We start from the raw sequence: 19184 nt of genomic DNA on the forward strand, positions 1-19184 counted from the left end.
GCACCCCAAGAAGCTTATTTTTAAACCAAGAATAAACCGAGAATTGAGATTGAATCAAAGATGGGGAGAAAGCCAGGAGATTGTAGCTACGATGGCTCAACACTGTTCCTTCTCTCCGCCTTTCTGTTGCGACAGTCATACACCCTGATTAAGTTTCAAATGAAGTACAGCTCCCAGCGTCTCTGCCTGGTCCTATGCTCACCTTTCCTTGACGACGCTTGGGGGCAGAGATGGCTCCCAGCAACCCCTGTGTGCCCTGTTCCCCTCTCCCCTCCCTCAAATCCTCAGTCAGCGGGACATTCCGGGACTCCCCGAGCGCTGGGGGGGGTCAGCCACACCCCTCACTCACATGCACAAACCACCACCGATGTGGGCAGCGGGCTAAACAGGACTGTTTATTCAGTCCCCACATATATGGGCATGCCCCAGCCTTGTCCAGAGTAACTCCCACCGTTCAGAATCCGAGGTTGATGGGTATTTTGAACAGAGTAATATGTCAACTTGGGAACTGTAAGAGCCATATTCTTCCGTGTGAACTGTGAAAGAGAGAAATGAGTCCACATTAGGAGGAATGCAGTTAAGGATAGAAGAGGCAAAAAGAGGCAAGATGGAGACTGAAGAAATTCTGGATTTCCTACAGAATTTGGTTCCCCTATCCATGTGTGCGATTACCCCATCTACATCTGTACCTTTTAGTTTATAATTAATTCCCCTTTGTTAATGTAGCTGGAACTGGCTTCTGCTACTTATACAGCTGGCCCTTGAAAACCAGGGTTTGAACTGCATAGATCCACTTAACTCAGACTGTGTTGATAAATACAGTACAGCTCTGTTAATGTATTTTCTCTTCCTTATGATTTTCTTAAGAACGTTTTCTTTTCTCTAGATTACTTTATTATAAGAATACAGTATAGAATACATATAATACCCAAAATATGTGTTAGTCTACTGTTTATGCTATAGGTAAGCTACTCCTTAACAGTAGGCTACTAGCATTTTGAAGAGTCAAAAGTAATATGTGAATTTTCAATTTCAGCACCCCAACCCCTATGTTGTTAAAGAGTCAACTATAATCAAAAACGCTCTAATGAGTATAGATATCATGTATGAATCATTATATTTTTCATGTTCAAACCAGTGAGGGACTAGTGCTTTCCCAATGAAAAAAGCACACATGTGGAAGAAAGCAACCAAGGGCAGGACGTCGGGGTTTAAATCTTCCTCTTAGACTCTCTCAACCACACAGAATCATAGACTATCGACATTAGTTCTTAAAAGTAACTCACTTCCACTGCCCCATATCATAGCTAGATGATATTGGGAAGATTTTTTAATCCTCGTGGATTTAACTATAATATGGCTATAAAGATTCGGGAGGGAACCATTCACTCTCTTGAGGTTTCTTCCAACACTAAAACCTCTGTGTCTATGGTACTTGATATTATCAAAAGGAATATCCCTTGGAATTATTCTTGTAGCCACATTCTACATATCAAATGGTCAGGAGAGCTCACCATAAGAAGGCATACCAGCTGCTCATGTGAATGACAGGTAAAACTAAACACTTTATTTTTTTTTTTAAGATCTTATTTATTTATTTGACAGAGATCACAAGTAGGCAGAGAGGCAGGCAGAGAGAGAGAAGAGGAAGCAGGCTCCCTGCCAAACAGAGAGCCTGATGCAGGACTTGATCCCAGGACCCTGAGATCATGACCTGAGCCGAAGGCAGAGGCTTAACCTACTTAGCCACCCAGGCACCCCAAAACTAAACACTGTAAAACTTAAATGTAACGGGCACCTGGGTAACTCAGTTGGTTGGACATCTGCCTTTGGCTTGGGTCATGGTCCTGGGGTCCTGGGACTGGGTCCTGCATTGGATCCTCTGATCATTAAGGAATCTGTTTCTCCCTCTTTCTTCCCCCTGCTTATGATCTCTCTCAAATCAATAAATAAAATCTTACAAAAATTTTTTTAATGTAACAATTGCCAATTTTGCCTAACTTTCCATAAGACATTTGGCTTTGCTTCAAAGCAAATAACCTTAGAACAGAACATATTCAACTCCCCTATTTATTTGAATAAAATTTAGCACTTATTATTGAAAGGTGATAAAGATACACATCAGTGTATCGTGGTTTGATTGGTGCTGAATGGGGGTGTGTAAAAGGACAGCGTAGGAGTGATGAGCAGGTCTAGGAAGGAGACAGGCAGGGTGTGATAGAAGGTGTCATGGAAAAAGTGATGAGTTCAGCAGAGGGAACAAAGCTGGGTGGGGTAGACCATGGTGAGAAGGAAGAACAGGGCCTTTCTGGCAGTGGGACAGCATACCCAAAACATGGGGCTGAGAACCAGTGTCCTGTGGCAAAGTAAAGACCACTCTTTCCAAGGTATTCATTCATGCATTGAGGCTGATTTCAGAGGGAACAAGGGAGGTAAAAGTGAACTTTTAATAAAACTGTGGGAACTCCAGTATCTAAAAATCAATCACAAAAGACAACAAAGTGATCCAATACATACTGGAGTGATGGGATCCCAGAGAAGTAGCTATATCCTAAAGGGAGTAGAGACATTTTCCCCGGGACAGTGGGCTGATGAAAAGAGTAAGTAATAATAAGTAGCATTTATTGAGTGATCGCTAAATGCCAGGCGTTCCATGCTTTGTGCACATCAACTCACTTTGTGCATCAACTCTGTGATGTATGTTCTATTATTATCCTGTTTCAGGAGGCTCTCTCCCTCCCTCGCCTAGTCCCCTTTCCTGAACTTATCACTAATGCACAAGGTATTTTATTTATTTATTTATTTATTTATTAAGATTTTATTTATTCATTTGACAGAGAGAGACACAGTGAGAGAGGGAACACAAGCAGGGGGAGTGGGAGAGGGAGAAGCAGGCTTCCCGCTGAGCAGGGAGCCCAATGTGGGGCTCCATCCCAGGACCCCGGGATCATGACCTGAGCTGAAGCCAGGTGCTTAACAACTGTGCCACCCAGGCGCCTCAGTATTTGATTTATTTAATATTATGTTGTATTTGTCTCTTGCTTTCTGATTGAACAAACACGCTTTAAGGGCGGGGACTTTTGTTTGTTTTGTTGACTGCTATGTATATACCCAGAACTTAGAAAACACAGTAGGAGCTCAAGAAATCTTGCTGGAAAAGAAGGAGAGCAACTGAGACACAGAAGGGTTAATAACTTGCCCCACGCAGTCCAGCAGTGGCAGGACCTGGGAGCAATGGTATGAGCAGCTAAGGAGGTTTTTAGTGAGGTTCACAAGGGAGCATAATAGGATTGAAGGTGGAGGGTTGGAGCATCAGCCTGGTAAGAAGAGGCTTAAGAATGCATCAGTTCATTTATTTATTCAGTTAGTTTTTCAACGAACATTTACTGACTCTCTACCATGTAGCAGGCATTGTTCCAAGCCTCAGGAAGCAAGGGTGGACAAGGCCAAAAGGATTCTCCACTCAGAGGAGGGGAGACAGACAACAGAAAAGGAAACAAGTGAATGAATATATGGCAACATTTCAGGGATGATAATAGAACAAATTGATGTGATGAAGAGTAGCTGGGGTAGGGGGCCTCCCACTATTAGATGGGGTCTTTGGCCTCTTTGAGCAGATGTATGAGCAGAACCCTGCAGCAGGAAGCTCTGAGAGAAGATAATGCTTAGAACAAAGATGTTGGGAGTGGGGGAAGCAGAAGTTGGGGCAGGATTGGGGATGGGGTTTGGAGAATGGGATGGAGCCCAGAAAGTGTCCATGGAGATCACAGCTCTGCCCAGGAGGCTGAGCATTCACAGCCAGGAGAAAGGCATGTAGGGCAAAGTCTGCCTAGGATGAGAGCCAAGGGGTTAAACAATTGTCCTAAAAAACATATCTGGTCTTAAACCAGGAACCTAACCCAAAAAGGACCGTGATTTGGGGCAGAATCAGAAGGTACTATGTAGAATGATAGGAGTCTGGGCATGGTGGACCATGTTACAAGTGAATTTGGTCAGCTCAAGCCTGAAAGGGACTTATGCAGATGTGTAATGTGTCCCCCACGATCCACGCACACTCTGTATGTCTGCCCGGAGCAGAGGAACCACTGGAGATGGGAGTGGCCTCAAGGAACATCACTACACATGATATTTACCTGGCCCGTGGACCAGGCCGGTGATCCCCAACCTGAGCGAAACACAAGACTCATTTGGAATGTTTGTAAGAAAATTCAGGTGATGGGGTCTCGTCCCCCATGATTCGTATTTACTATGTTGAGAGCGGAGTGAGTGTCTGCACCTGTGATGCAGATGGTCTCCAGACAGGGCCCACCTGGCGAAGTGTGCAAGTGAATCACTAACGAGCTTCAGGGAACCCCTGGAACCCCTGAAGTGTAATGAACCATGTGTGCTTGCATACCTGTATATTTTTGGGTTGTGGGGAGAGGGTCCGTCTCCTCACAAGAGTCTCAAAACCTCAAGAACAGCTGATCTAGTCCTGCCCCGTGTCATATAGAGTAGAAAACAGGGTCCCGCGAATGTGATGACTTGCTTGATCCCCCAGACAGAAAAACAGCAGAGGTGGGCTGTCACTCCACACTTTTTGCCTGCCCCTCACTCTCTCCTTCACACCCTGCTGACTGTAGGGGTGAGGGGGAAGGGGGAAGGCGATTAAGCATACAGGAGCGAAGTTGTGACAGGGTTGCTCACCCCATTTTGGCCCCAGGTGGGAGATATCAGCAGAGTGGAGGTTTGCAATGATGATGCCTTAACACAGGGCCCAGGCACTCACCTGGACACCACCCCAGGCGCTGATACCATGGACTCTTCGCTCCATGAGGACCTAAAGCCAGGACAGAAGGTACGTGGTGGTAACGGAGTGACGTTTCTGGTGAAAATCTGTCTTCCTACACCTGAGCAGGCTGGTGGTTCCAGCCTTCCCTGCCTGCGCTTTTTTTTCATATCCACCTCTTTTCTCAGGCCAGTCTGGATCATGGCCCCACCTTTTTTAGTATGTTCCTCCCAGTCCCGATTCTGTGACTAACCCCAGCGAGCCTCCTCACATTTGGAACGTGTCCTGCCCCCCAGTTTTGGCCCAAATCCTTCAGCCTCTGGCCACAGCAGCCTGAGCTCCCAGATTCACCTGCCTTGCTCACCTTCCTCTTCCGAACTAACAACACCCCATCTTGGCCTTTTGCCTCTTCACTCCCTCTTCTGTCCCAGGGACAGGGCCCCTCTAGTCCTGGCCCCACCTGTCACCCCGTCCTCCCCCAGCCCATCTGGCCCGCACAACCTGCTATTCAAGGGCTGAACTTCTTTGGAGTCTGAGCCCTCCTTCTGCAAGGATGCAAGACAGCTGCGTAAGAAAGTCAGCGGAACACCCTTCCTCCGCCTTCATCTGCGAGCCTGCAACAGCAGGCTCAGGGCCTGGCTGGTGGACCACAGGGAGACCCTGAGTCCTGACCAACAACTGTGCGTCCCATTCTTTCCAGTTTCTCTCTGTCTAGCCCCTCACCCCCGCTCCACTTGCAAGTCCCTCTCTCTTCTGTTCCTTTCTCTTGTTCTTTCCTTTCCTTTCTTTCTTTTTTTAAAATTTCTTTTTCTTTTTAACCTTTCCCCATGCTTTAGGCCTCCCTTGGCCCTTCCTGGGATCTCTTTGCCTGATAGCAATCCTCAGGAATAAAAAGGTGCCCGAGCCCTTTGTGTGGACAAATGCCACCTTTGTTTTGGTGCCAGATTTGTGTTAGAGGCAGCTCCCAGGGAAAGCTGGACAGTTGGAGCCATCCTGCAGAGCACGCAGTAGGCAGAGAAAAGAAGATGGCTCAGGAATGTTCCCAACAGCCTCCTCAAATTTGTGGGGTAATGGCTGGTGGGCCCTTCATTGTTCACAGACAAGGAGACAAGCTAGGGGCTCAGGACAGCCTCAGGTCTGGAATTAAGCCAGGGTAAAAGTGGAAGTGGACACGGAGCCGTCCAACTGGAAGCTGTCCAGAGAGCTGCGTGGGGCAGGATCCCAGCTCGCTGCCTCGCAAAGCCTCCACTGGCTCGGTCAGCTGCGGACACTCGACAGTTACTGGAAAGTCGTATCAGACTCCCCTGTCAGCTCTTTGTCCTGTGAAGGAATAGCATGTCTTGGTGAAGATTAATCATTTTCTTCCTTGCCTATGACTGAGGCTGTTTCTCACGTCCTACCCTGGTTTCGCTTGTCTCAAGGATTTCATCAGAAGGGCGGGACATTCCCTCTGCCTTCCCCCCCTCCCAACCCCAACGGGAGCCTGTGATCAGGACCAATGAAAGCAAAGTACCTCACCCACTCAGTGACTAAGAACTCAGAGTATTTAAGAGGTGCAGGAATGGGCTGAGAACTGCTTCTGCTTTCTCCCCAGACAGGCACACTCTCTGACTCGGGCCCTCGCTGAGCTGCAGAGGGAAGGGGGAAAGCCTCCCAGACTCTCTGTCACCATGTGCTACGGCAGATGTGCACGATGCATTGGACATTCCCTGGTGTGGCTGGCCATCCTCTGCATTGTGGCCAATATCTTGCTTTACTTTCCCAATGGGGAAACAAAATATGTCTCTGAAAACCATCTCAGCCGCTTCGTGTGGTTCTTTTCCGGCATCGTGGGAGGGGGCTTGCTGGTAAGTTGTTCAGAATTATTAGAAGCTTAAACTATTCTCTTCTGTTAATGAGGGGTTCTCATGGAAATGTTTCTACAGTGCCTCCTTCCAAATCCAGTTATTTCTGTTTGTTCTCCTTTGGAAAGCAGATCACACGAAAGTTGAGATAGGTCTGGTGTATTAATTTTGTTGGACGGTTTACAAAATCCTCTTTCAACTAACAGTGGACTACCTTTTTGCTATTCTCTCTTACTTTACAGTTACAAAACAGATATTAGCTTTTAAATTAGATCTGAGACACTATAGAGTTTCTAGTACTGGAGGGGGTGGGCATTTAATGTTTACTCTGGGGAGCCAGGAGGACGCCGCTGGTTCTCTGTCTAAATCAACAGTTTTGTATCCAAATTCTCTGCTGTTTATTTTCAGGCATCTATTGCAGAAAAAAAAAATCACAAGTTATGAGTGTATTGCTATTCAGAACTATAAGTTTTCTCCTTTATGTAATCCTGGGTGTGGTGTCTAAGAAAAATCCTACAGTTAGCAGCAGATCAGGGTCTGATGCTCACAGTGGAATGTGTTGTTTCTTCCAAGGTTTGTTTTTAATTGAAGTGAGAGGAATTTGCCTGCCAGCCTGGGAGCTGAAAGTATTAACTTCAACCACAGCATGGAAAGAATGTGGACAAACTTGAGTTTGCCACTTTAAATGCTAGGATTGAGAATTCTAGAAAGACATTTTATGGAATCGCTAGTACCACAGAGAATATTTTTCTTAGCCAGGAAAAGACATTATGACATTTAAATTGAATACATTATTATGAAGCTTTATTATCATGTTCACATAATAATTTGTCCTTCATGCAACATCGCACCTGTTTAAGCTTCTTTTGATCCCAAACTCAGAGTACTTCATACTTTATTTAAAGAGCTTTATTGTGAAGCAACAATCGTAAAATTTATGAAAAATTTCAGTTATTCTATGAAAGACTGTTAGTATCATCTATATTTTGCAAGGGTGGGGGGGGGGGAATCAGATTTGAAGACAGAGTTTAAGAGTTTCATCCAGAGCTGAGGGATGGTGCTAGGAACTCTTGTAGAAGAAACTCTTCCACAGGTTACTCCTTAAGCCCTCCCGACCTGCACGCTCACCCTAAAGACATATTACATGTGTCAAACAAGCAGGCACTCCACTTAGAGGGCTTTTGTGCTCCTTCTGGTTTTACATTCTTGGAGAGCCTCGGGCAAGCAAACCCAAAGCCATCCACCACTGTCAGAAAGAAATATATTCTAGCAAAAGATGCTTAGCCGGACCCTTATGACAGGCTTCGATTTGGGGGGGAAGGTGGTGACTTTGGTTTCCCTGTTTTCGAACCAGATGTTCCTGCCAGCATTTATGTTCATCGGGCTGGAAAAGGACGACTGCTGGGGCTTCTGTAGCCACGAAAACTGCGGCAAGAGATGCACGGTAGGTGCTCCAGCTCCCAGGGTGGAAACGGTCCTTTGGGAGGCGGCCGGGGCCTCGCCGGCTCACGTCCTCCCTTTCTGCTCTCGCCAGATATTTTCTTCTGTCCTGGCTGCTGCGATCGGAGTCGCGGGATCCGGCTACTGCGTCATTGTGGCTGCCCTGGGCTTGGCGGAAGGACCACTATGTCTTAATTCTTCGGGCCAGTGGAACTACACCTTTGCCAACACCGATGGACAGTGAGTAATGGTTTCCTGTCGGGCCACGCATTCTCACCGCCGCCTGGTACAGTGGCAAACCCAGCAGGTTAGACGGGCAGCGGTCAGCCGAGCGTCTGTCCGCTCCGTCAGGTGTCTTCGCCGGGACTCAGGCACCAGGCGGCGGTGTCAGAGCGTGGACCCCCGACCCGGAGAGGCTCTCCGTGCTTTTTAATGGATTCCCTGATTCAGCCCTCATCATAGATTTAAGGATAAATTTAATAGAGGTGTGTTGACTTCCACTATTGCTTCCATTTTACAGATGAGGAAAAGGAGGCATAGAGAGTTGCAGGAACTTATTCAGAGTCACGTTGCTGGGAAGGACATGGACAGTCAGGATTTGAACCCAGGCAGTGTGGCTATAGAGTTTGTGCTCATACAGTGTGTCCACTATACCAGAATGATTAGCTGATTTTACTGTTTTATAAGAAAATATTATGGAATCATTAGGTAATATGGATGGAAAGCCTATGAATTTAACCAAAGTCCAGGGTAGATCTTAGAACTCCCATACACACACTCATGTAGAACACAATAACTACATACAACAAACTCTTTATTTATTTAAATTTATTGAAATCAGCCCATAGGAGACAGGTCTGATACACGACTTTAACATCAGGATAATTTAAGGCCTTTTATTTTATGTTGATGCTTCTTTCTTATCCATTATTGAGGAACGATCAGAAATAGCTGATAGAAACTGAGGTACATGATGACGAATGAATGACATCCTTCTTTGAATTTTGAAAAGCTTAGTTATGAGATTCATGAGTGAAAATAATATGAATAATGAATTTCGATTGCCTTTCTATCATCAAGACTGTTTATCCCCTACGAATTGTGTAGCATATAGGGAGTTCATAAATCATGAATGTGGAATTCCACGGACCTGGATTCCGTCCTAGTTCTGCATTTCTCCCTCAGCAACCAGGATAAAGTGGACTGAGCTCTGTGCTTTTCTGTTACTTCATTTGTCAAATAAAACCAGGGGCAGTTGTCAGGAGGATTAATGAGATAATAAACATAAAGTATTTGTCACAGAAACTGACAAACTATCTCCTAACTTACAATTAATACAGCCAAGGTAGCCTCGGAAGAAACAGTAGCACTTAGAGGGGTTTGAAATTTCGGTGGTCAAAATGGTTATTGATCATGATTCAACTTTGTTCAGAACCTACTGAATGTACTAGTAGAAATTGGTTATTCACGTATGCACAGGCATACAAACTACTGTACAAACCCACCTGTAAAAGTGATCATGATGAATGTCGCTGGAATGCAAGGGGAAGGGCAAGTATCACTAAACATTTCTACAGCTGTTTGAGCGTATGCCCCTCCCCTGGCCCACCCCAGCTTCTGTAAAAAAAACCTTCTGCTTCTATATCATTCTTTCCTTCAACCTGTCCAAGGAGATCAGTATGGGAAATAACTAATGGTCATAATCAATTAATATTGATTAATTGCTCAATAGGCAAGTGGGGCTGAAGAATTTTTTTAACGTTGTGTCCTAAAATGACAAATTCTTTTCTCCACTGATAGGCAGAAAGACAGGGTCATAAGGACAGAATTCTTTTTTTAAATCAACAAGTTGAATTTCTGATTGACTCAATGAGCCTTTCAAAGTTAGGTCTCTAGTTCCAAGTCCCTTTGTTCTGCTGTTTTAGAAAAACTGATAAGAAAAGAGTTTTATACCAGACCTCTTTGTGGAATTAAGTCAATTGCAGATTTTCCCACATGATTGAATTCTATTTCATTAAGGATCCACATGCTTTATGATGTAGCAAAGGCTGAGATTCTAAGAGAATAATCAGAGATTGAAGTTTTTCAAACTGTAAGAATATTTTTTTTAGGTATTTAGAAAATCTCCTAAGTCACGTATATATGTATATGACTTATGTGTGTGTGTATAGTCAGTCATACGTGATTTCAGCATGGTGTGCTACTATTTCTCAAAGTGACTTCAGTTTGTTTATCATTCAATTACTTTTATTTCTTTTTAAAGATTGTATTTATTTATTTGACAGAGAGAGAGAGATCACAAGTAGGCAGAGAGGCAGGCAGAAGGAGAGAGGTGGAAGCAGGCTCCCTGCTGAGCAAAGAGCCAGATGCGGGGATCTATCCCAGGACCCTGAGACTATGACCTGAGCAATAGGCAGAGGCTTAACCCACTGAGCCACCCAGGCGCCCCTCAATTACTTTTAAAAGTGTTGAGTACCTACTATGTGCCAGATACTGGTCTAGGGATGCCAAAGATGAAAGTTCTGCTTCCTATTTTCATGGAGCTCAGACCTGTGGAATAGTTATATAAGCAGGTACTCTCCTGGGTTAGGTTATGGGCCCTTCCTCAAACTTGGTTCACCTGATCAGTATACCTGTCACAATGCGATTGCGTCTTGTCTCCACTCTTAGAGTCTCTGCATTTCCAAGGCAAAGCCCATGCCATGTTCACCATTTATACCTCCAGTCTGGGCTTAGTGTTTAACTCCAGTGAATGCCCAATAATATTTGCTGAATTTTATGTTTCTCATTGCAACATGACCTGGGCTAAATTCCTCACTTTGTGAAATGACTTGGACTAGAAAAATTTGATACAGGTCAATGAATTAATTCATTTCTTTTTTCTCTGAACGAAAAAGCACCACATAGAAAGTAGCTTATGAGACATCCCATTAGGTGTGGTCATAGGACAGAAGTTTCTTTTTTTCATCCGCAGGTACCTTCTGGATACCTCCTCATGGTCCCAGTGCGCTGAACCCACACATGTTGTTGAATGGAATATCACTCTGTTTTCTATCCTTTTGGCCCTCGGTGGAATTGAATTCATCTTGTGTCTCATTCAAATAATAAATGGAGTGATGGGAGGAATATGTGGTTATCACTGCTCTCGCCAACAGGTAAGAAACTGTGTGGAAATGTCACAGCCTGGTCCTGAGGTATTCAATGACTAAAATATGCCATTGTTTTCATCAGAAAGAAAAAAAGGCAAAATTAAAAGCTGCTCAACTTACCAGCATTTGTCCTTACACCATCTTTGTGGCAAAAGCATTTACAGCATATGGTTTTGCTCTGGGGAATAAGCTTCATTGAGTGTCATAGTCCCTGGGTTATCTTGGTTTTTTGTAGTTGGCTCCGTGTATATAAAAAAATGCTGTCCATAAACGAAGTGTTCCTTCAAGAGCAAACTCAACACCCCTTTCACGGGCTCCAGCCAAAGAGACACAACTGCGTTTGCTCTCATGTTCCCAACTAGTGTACACAAATAGTAGTCAACGTTCCTTGCACTAGGCACTCAGCTACACTCACATTTCAGATGCCACTATGAGTCGGAGATTAAGCAATATGTCTACAGTCCCCTAGTCAGGAAGGAGCAGGCTTCGGACCCTAGGTCATCTTTTGCCACAACCCCTGCTCTCAGCCTATACGCAATACTTGCTGTTCTGTTGAATCTCTTACAATTCCTTCCTAAAAAGGCATCACAAAAATGCCGCAACAGCTAAGCACAGAGAATCACTAGTAACCTTTGAATAGCTGCTTGTCAAAAGCCTTTCACGGTGAAAGAAAACCAGGAAGCACTTGTTTCCCGAGGAAATGATTTCAGAGAGAAGTATGCATTTGTTAGTAGCAGGGAAAGTTCTTGTTTCTATATCTTCTGAAAAAAGAAACCTCATGTATTAATGAATTGATGGAAGTCCAGCTTGTTTGTTTTATGCATTATTCTGTAAAATGGAATTAGGTCAACAGAAACTTAATTTCTATTTTCCTAATCATTTACTCCCCTGGTTCAAGGTCTCTTTCTCTTAAAATAAGACAAAACCTAATGAAAACCGAAAGCCCACTGCTACCATGAAAAACCTTGCTGTAAATAAGTGGAAACTTTCTAAAATTTTTGAGGGGAACTTAAAATAAAAATTTAGTTTTCCTTATCAGGCGAGTACAGCAAGATTAAAAATTTCCTTTGGGAGCTTGCCATATTTCCAAGAAAACAACACAGTGGGAAACTTTCAGTGTGGAGTTGTTTCCAGGCAATATGGTTGGGGAGAGGCAGAGAAGAATCCTCTCAGAATTACTTTAATGTAACCTATCTTTAACCTTGAATTTCATACAAGGCAGAGTTTAAATTAGATGAGGCCCCGCTGGACATCAGCCCTTGTGCATTTTTGGAAAGAGGCATAATATGTCAGTGACCACAGCTGCTGCCAGTGGTTTGTCAGAGTGACCCTCCTCTCTGAGCTGGGGGGTGGGGTGGGGAGAATGGTGGGGAGAGGGAGTGTGGGGGGGTGAGCAAATAGTCCTACTGGGTTTCCCATCCGAAATTCACAGTAGGGATGTCTTCTTCCCAGAAATGCCAGTGCAGATCTGCTACCTTTATTCCTCAGACAAAAGACACTTTCAAAGGGCAAGGTTTTTTAGTGTAGATGAGTCAAGTTTGTAACTTGGTAGCATTGAATCAGGAAAGTTACCTCCATTGAGCCCACTCCTGGGTGAAACTCCCGTGGCATTATCTCTAAAATCCCTAAGATTAAAAACCTACCCCAAACACATTCAGAGCCAACTCAACACCAGTAAGCTGCGTTTTCATAGTTTTTTCCTACAGCTTTTCCTCAGAGAGGACAATGGGTGTCCTTTGTTTAGGAAACATTTCGTGAGCATTGTCTAGGCTCTCAGCTGAAGTTGACATCAGCCTGCTTTATGTCTGCTTCAAACAGGAAATTTTAGGACGAAAATGGCATCATCGTCTGTTCAGCCTGCTGGTGACCTAATACCTATCTCATTTTCTTTACAGCGATATGACTGCTAAAAGAACCAGCCCAAGACAGAACCACAACCTTCCTCTATTTCATTGTAATTTATATATTCTACTTGTATTAATTTGTAAAACTTTGTACCGCTGTATCATACTTTACATATTCTACTTTTATAAATGTGTATAAAGACTGGCATCTTCATGTGATGTCAAGCGTAGCAAACAAACCTTTTTTTTAGGACTGTGAAAACAAATGAGGTCATTTATTGACTGAATGACGGTCGGTCCTCAGCGTAGCTGAGATGAACTCTGGCCTGAGTAATGTTTTTGAAAGCATTATAAGGATAAATATCATTTTTCCATTTCTATTGTATGTGCATTTCCATTTCTATTGTATGTGCATGGAAGATGTCAAGTTACTTTTTTTTTTAAGACCATGAAGGAGAAAATCCAACAACTTGAAAAGATGTTGTTTTTTTTTTTTTTTCACTGTTTATATGGTGTTTCCCATTCATATGCCTGCCAATCTCTGACAAGAGGCCTTTATGAACTGTTCTGAGTTTTGCGAGAGACAGATACTTGCCCAGAGCAGGACGGCTGGTTGAAAGTGCCCGAGCTAGAGGAAGGGCTCAACACCAGCAATGTTGTCAGGAGTCCTGCCAGATCTTACCTTTCTCTGACACGTGGAAAACGTTTTGTCCTTCAAAGACAAGTGTCAAGGATCGCATCTTGAAAAAGAAAAAGGCCTGGAGACTCGGACAAGAAAAAATGGGAAACGGAATAAAACAGTTAATCAACATCATGGGAAAATGGGGGAGAAGGAGGAAGGGCAGGAGGACCGTGAGGAAATAACCCCAAAACTTGATGGTTGAAATCCAACAAAATAAAGTATCCACTACCATGTTTAATTTCATTGTCCTTTATTTAAAGTTCCTCCATTTTTCTCCCTATTTTTCCTCCCCAGCCTGTGGGTAGTGCAGCCCCTATGGCTGGGGGCTTTGTGGCTTCTGGGTGTTTTATCCCACTTTCTCTGCCTCATCCTCGCCCTCCTCATCTACCTTTCTCTGCCATCCACTCATTGCTGTTGCTCTGCATCACTTGGGGTTGAGGTCATTACACCGCGTCATTACACCGCATATGTAACTTTCCTTTCTACTGGATGCTCCAGGCGTCAGGCCCCAGTGGAGGCTCACAGACATTTTCTCCCTTGCTAGTTTATTTCAATTGTACAGTTACCTTGACAGCCAACTCCATCACCCTAACATCTATAGAGGGGGAGACAGAGATCACATTGTTCCAGCAGTAGCCTAATGAGTTGGTCTTGAACTCTGATCTGAGTCTTGAACAACTGTGCTTTTAAAGCAGGATTCCCATTGAAATAAAATGATATTTTGAGAAACCTGCAACAATTTGAATGTGATAAAAAAATAATATGTAATTTTGTCTCATTCATCAAACCATGATCACTACTGTGAGCTATTGCATATAGTCAGATCAGAGGAAATAGTACGTTTTCATTACAGGTTTAAAAACACTGACATTTTGGGGCGCCTGGGTGGCTCAGTGGGTTAAGCCGCTGCCTTCGGCTCAGGTCATGATCTCAGGGTCCTGGGATTGAGTCCCGCATCGGGCTCTCTGCTCAGCAGGGAGCCTGCTTCCTTCTCTCTCTCTCTGCCTGCCTCTCAGTGTACTTGTAATTTCTCTCTGTCAAATAAATAAAATCTTTAAAAAAAAAAAAACACTGACATTTTTTTCTCACTGGAGTTTAACACCCTTCTACTAGATATCTATACATGGGCCTCTTGGGATCCTTGGGCACCAGATTAGAACTCCTGAAATAGAAAATCCAAAGAAGAGGTATAATGATTAGTACTAATGATTGCCCCACACCCAAATCTATCCTCAAAGGCAACAGCAATAATAATGATTAATCACGGGGTGCCTGGGTGGCTCAGTAGGTTAAGCCTCTGCCTTCGGCTCAGGTCATGATCTCAGGGTACTGGAATCAAGCCCTGCATCAGGCTATCTGCTCAGCAGGGATCCTGCTTCCTCCTCTCTCTGCCTGCTGCTCTGCCTATTTATGATCTCTCTTTCTCTCTCTGTGTCAAATAAATAAATAAAATCTTAAAAAAAATTTATGATTAATCCTGATAATAGTAACAGCAACCATTTGTTGGGGTTCTTCCGATTATCAATTATTGTAGTTAATTTTTTTTTAAGATTTTATTTATTTATTTGAGATAGAATGAGAGAGAGCACACAAGCAGGGGAAGCAGCAGGCAGAAGGAGAAGCAGACTCTCTGCCAAGCTGGGAGCCTGATATGGGGCACTATTCCAGGACTCCGGGATCATGACCTGAGCTGAAGGCAGACGCTTAACCAACTGAGCCTCTCAGGAATCCCTGTTGTTAAGTTTCTATATATTTATTTCACTGTAATCTCTCAGCATGCCCTAGGAAGTGGTGTTTGTCTCCACCGTACACAGTTCAAGCTCGGAGAGGTGAAGTAATATGCCCTAGGCCTATCTTTAACAAATGTAAAAACTATGGTATGAATCCAGGTCCATCTAACATGAAAACCCACGTTTTTCTGGCTCCTCTCCTTGGCCCCCTGTACCTCTTTGGCTACCCCTGTCTGCCCAGGTGCTCGATCAAGTCTTGTCTCCTCTAACCGACTCAGCCCGTCCACCCACCTGAGGGGGCCTTGAACAGGTCCCTGGGACTCTCGGCCATCCCATCCCACTGCTGAAATTTGAGTGACTCAAAGTATCCCCTAGTTTGTAAACTCTCTAGTAGCAGTCATTGGTATTGGCCAGAGGAAACGGCCGAAACAAATTACCTTCTATCCTAGCTTACTTATATTTATAGCCCACACTCTGAGTCTATAATATTCCAGACCCTTAATTTGACTGGAAATTCCCTCAGAGATTGTACAGAAACAGCTTATTATCACCTGGCAACATGAAAACAGTAAGATTCCTGTAGACTCTGAGTCACCTGAGTAGCACACATGGCCTGAAGGTTAGCTAGTTCCCTCTGAGTATCCATTCACCATAGTTACCAAATTTATAAATAACTACCTAAATACATGGAATCTCCCCGATTAAAGTCTGAGGAAATTGATAGAGTGTTACCTTCGCTACAATTTGTTTCTTGTAGGTGTGTGAGATCTTTCTATGTTTCCTCTGACACTTATCTATAGTGGGAACAGGTATGTGATGTTACAACTTTTCAGAAAAGCAACTCTCTATAAGGTTTGCATATCTTTTTTAGCCCTGTGTGTGTGTGTGTGTGTGTGTTTAAAACTTTCAAAGTGCCAAAGACAGCAGAGAACTTTCGTGCTCTGAGCACTGGGGAGAAAGGATTGGGTTATAAAGTTTCCTGCTTTCACAGGATTATTCCAGGATTTCTGTGCCAGGGTGGTGACCTCATATGCCATCACAGCACTGGGGGCAGGTCTATCTACGGCAACAAAGTTGATGTTGAGGATTTCATCCTGAAGCACAAGGGTCTGGGCATCTTGTTGGTGGCGAATGCTGGACCCAACCCAAACAGTTCCCGGTTTCTCATCTGCACAGCCAAGACAGAGTGGTTGGCTGGTTGGCATGCGGTCTTTGGCAAAGTGAGAAAGGGCATGAATATTGGGAAGCATGGATGGGTTTGGGTCCAGGAATGGCAAAACCAGTGAGAAGATCACCACTTCTGACTGTCGGCAAACCTAATACATTTGACTTGTGTGCTATCTTAACTAACAGACTATTCCTTCTGTAGCTCAGGAGAGCACCCCTTCACCCCAGTCACTCAAAATAGCCTATAATCTTGGTGCTCTCACTGCAGGTCTATGGTTCTGTATTTTCCTTTTTCCCCTCTAATAGCTAGATTGTAGAGTTAAATTCACGATTATAAAGTAAAAACTAAACAAACAAACAAACCAAGGATGTTCAGTTTCCAGGAATAATTTTGGGAGTGGTGTTTATAGCCAGAAAAATAACAAGGGCTTCAAAGTCCAACAAGGAACTGTTTTGATAAAATGTCAGCACAATAAAATGTTATTTATATTTATAATACATATGCGCTAAGAAATAATATTGGTCAGATTCTGGGTTATTTTTGTCTGGATTCATTTCTCCTATCTCTGCCTATTAAAGTTTCTGTAGTGAACACATATTACTTTTGAGAAAATAAAGTTTCATTCCTAAAATCACTCGGGGAGTAGTCCATAGTCTTTGAAGGAAAATCCCCAAGCGTAGGAGAAAACCATTGTTCCTGTGGGTGGACAGAGGAGTCATTCTGCAGTGAACACAGGAGAATAATTGTGCAGGCAATTAGCCAAAGGGATGGGCCAGGTGAGGCAGGCAGTAACCACAGGCTACAAATGTGGTAGGGAGTCCATAATTTCTCGTCTGTGCTTGGGAAGTCCAAGTCCATGGTGTCTATTTGGTGTAGCTACCAAATAAGATTTTTATAAATACCAACTATAAATAGATAGATAGATAGATAGATAGATACCAACTATATATCTGTTTTTCAAAAATGAAAGTGATAAAATGCTTTTATTTTGAACATCGGTCTTTTATCAGGGTTTTTGTAGGCACACCTCGAATTTTCCTCATTTTACTTTTCTGAGATGAGAGGGAGGGTTAACAACAGGTTTATAAGATATGGTCTGGCATGGTTTGTGGAAATGATTGAACACATCCTACATAGAGAAATTGTTACCCACCCCAGGCTAGTACAAATGGTTCTTCCTCTCAACACAAAATATTCTGTGTGTCTGTTCATCTTTGTCAATGCAGACACTTTTTAAAACTATTGCAGCTCAAGAAACCTGTTTGACCTTTCTGAAGCTGGATTTTTTGTTGTTGTTGTTGTTAATTCCTGGAACTGATTAAACAATCAATTCTCTTCCTTTCATGCATGCACGCATCCCCCCTCCCATACACCACATATAATCACATTTTCCTACCCTCAGCAGTTAAAAAGAACAAACTATGGATACATGAGAAAACATGGGTGAATCTTACAAATAAGGGGAATGAAAGCCATCAACACTGTTCCCTCTCCCAATTTTGATGACATAGTTCTGTATGTACTCTCAACTCATGGAGTTTGGTCCTTAAATACAGAGGGCTAGTGAGTTCCCTTATGCAACATTTCACACGCTAGTTTTTATAGGAGCAATACTATCATTCCCACTGAGGGACTGTTTCAAGATGTCTATATCTACAAGTTGCATCCTGTGAGTGCAAGACTCTGTGTCAAATGTTTCATTTGCTAATTCTCACTATGCCCATCTTTGTTCCACGTGTATAAATATTATTAACTTATACACAGGACTCAAGGCCAATTGAAATGGCCGCTGGCATCTCAGATGTAGACTGTACTTATAGGTTTGAAAACAAAACCAAGGGAGCCACCTCCCTTAAGATCCCTTAGGATCTCATAGGATACCTAACTCCATATTGTTTAAGGCAACCCTTTGGTAAAGGAAATTCTAGAACTACACAGCTCTCCTGGTAACCTTTGACGCCTAGGTTAAATTTTTAACCTTTTTAAGCCTTTTTTTTCTAATTACTTTTTTACGGGGCACTTGGGAGACTCAATTTGTTAAGTGTCTGCCTTTGGCTCAGGTCATGATCCCAGAATTCTTGGATTGAGCCCCGAGTGAGGCTCCCTGCTCAGTGGGGAGTCTGTGTCTCCCTCTCCTTCTGCCTCTGCCTCTTTCCCCATACTTGTACCTATGCTCTCTTTTTTTTTCTCTCTCTCTCTCAAAGAAGTAAAATCTTGAAAAAAAATTACTTTTTTACATGTAGTAAAATGCACACAAAAATGTATAGCTCAGTGAATTTTTACATACATCTATTCATACTAATCACCATTCAGATCAAGATATAGAACTTCCAGTGCTCAGACAATTCCCTCATAACCTCTCCCAGGCAGTACATACCCTACCACAGCCACACACGCTCAGAGTAACTACAGTTTTGATTTCTGTCATCATAGATTAGTTTTGTCTGTTCTTGAACTTTACATAAATTGATTAATAAGGCATGCTCTCTTTGTGTCTGGTTTTTCTCACTAAACATTATGTTGTTGAATGCTGGCTCCTGAAAGATCACCAGAACAATC

The 19184-nt window shown here is 43.3% G+C and overlaps 1 protein-coding gene and 1 pseudogene across 2 annotated transcripts; both read left to right on the forward strand.

The window, feature by feature from the left end:
- The first annotated feature begins 6318 nt into the window (after nt 1-6318).
- Nucleotides 6319-13965, forward strand: TM4SF1 (transmembrane 4 L six family member 1). Of its 2 annotated transcripts, none has more exons than XM_059163802.1 (5): nt 6319-6615; nt 7967-8056; nt 8147-8292; nt 11027-11227; nt 13097-13965. In XM_059163802.1, the coding sequence occupies exons 1-5, from the start codon at nt 6439-6441 to the stop codon at nt 13242-13244; spliced, it is 762 nt and encodes a 253-aa protein (XP_059019785.1). In that variant the 5' UTR covers nt 6319-6438; the 3' UTR covers nt 13245-13965. The 2 variants fall into 2 exon arrangements, with proteins under 2 accessions (XP_059019785.1, XP_059019784.1); XM_059163801.1 differs by having other exon boundaries at nt 6324-6615; nt 11027-11207.
- A 1662-nt stretch (nt 13966-15627) lies between these two features.
- LOC131825602 (peptidyl-prolyl cis-trans isomerase A-like) lies at nt 15628-17058 on the forward strand (annotated as a pseudogene).
- The last annotated feature ends 2126 nt before the right edge of the window (nt 17059-19184 follow it).

This window comes from Mustela lutreola, chromosome 2 (genome assembly GCF_030435805.1).
Source record: "Mustela lutreola isolate mMusLut2 chromosome 2, mMusLut2.pri, whole genome shotgun sequence".
NCBI classification, from domain to species: domain Eukaryota; kingdom Metazoa; phylum Chordata; class Mammalia; order Carnivora; family Mustelidae; genus Mustela; species Mustela lutreola.

Excerpts from the sequence above, each read along its gene's own strand:
- TM4SF1 (XM_059163802.1), top strand. The coding sequence starts at position 6,439 with ATGTGCTACGGCAGATGTGCACGATGCATTGGACATTCCCTGGTGTGG. Across the intron at positions 8,057-8,146 it reads ACTGCGGCAAGAGATGCACG|ATATTTTCTTCTGTCCTGGC; the intron begins GTAGGTGCTCCA and ends TGCTCTCGCCAG. Across the intron at positions 8,293-11,026 it reads TTTGCCAACACCGATGGACA|GTACCTTCTGGATACCTCCT; the intron begins GTGAGTAATGGT and ends TTTCATCCGCAG.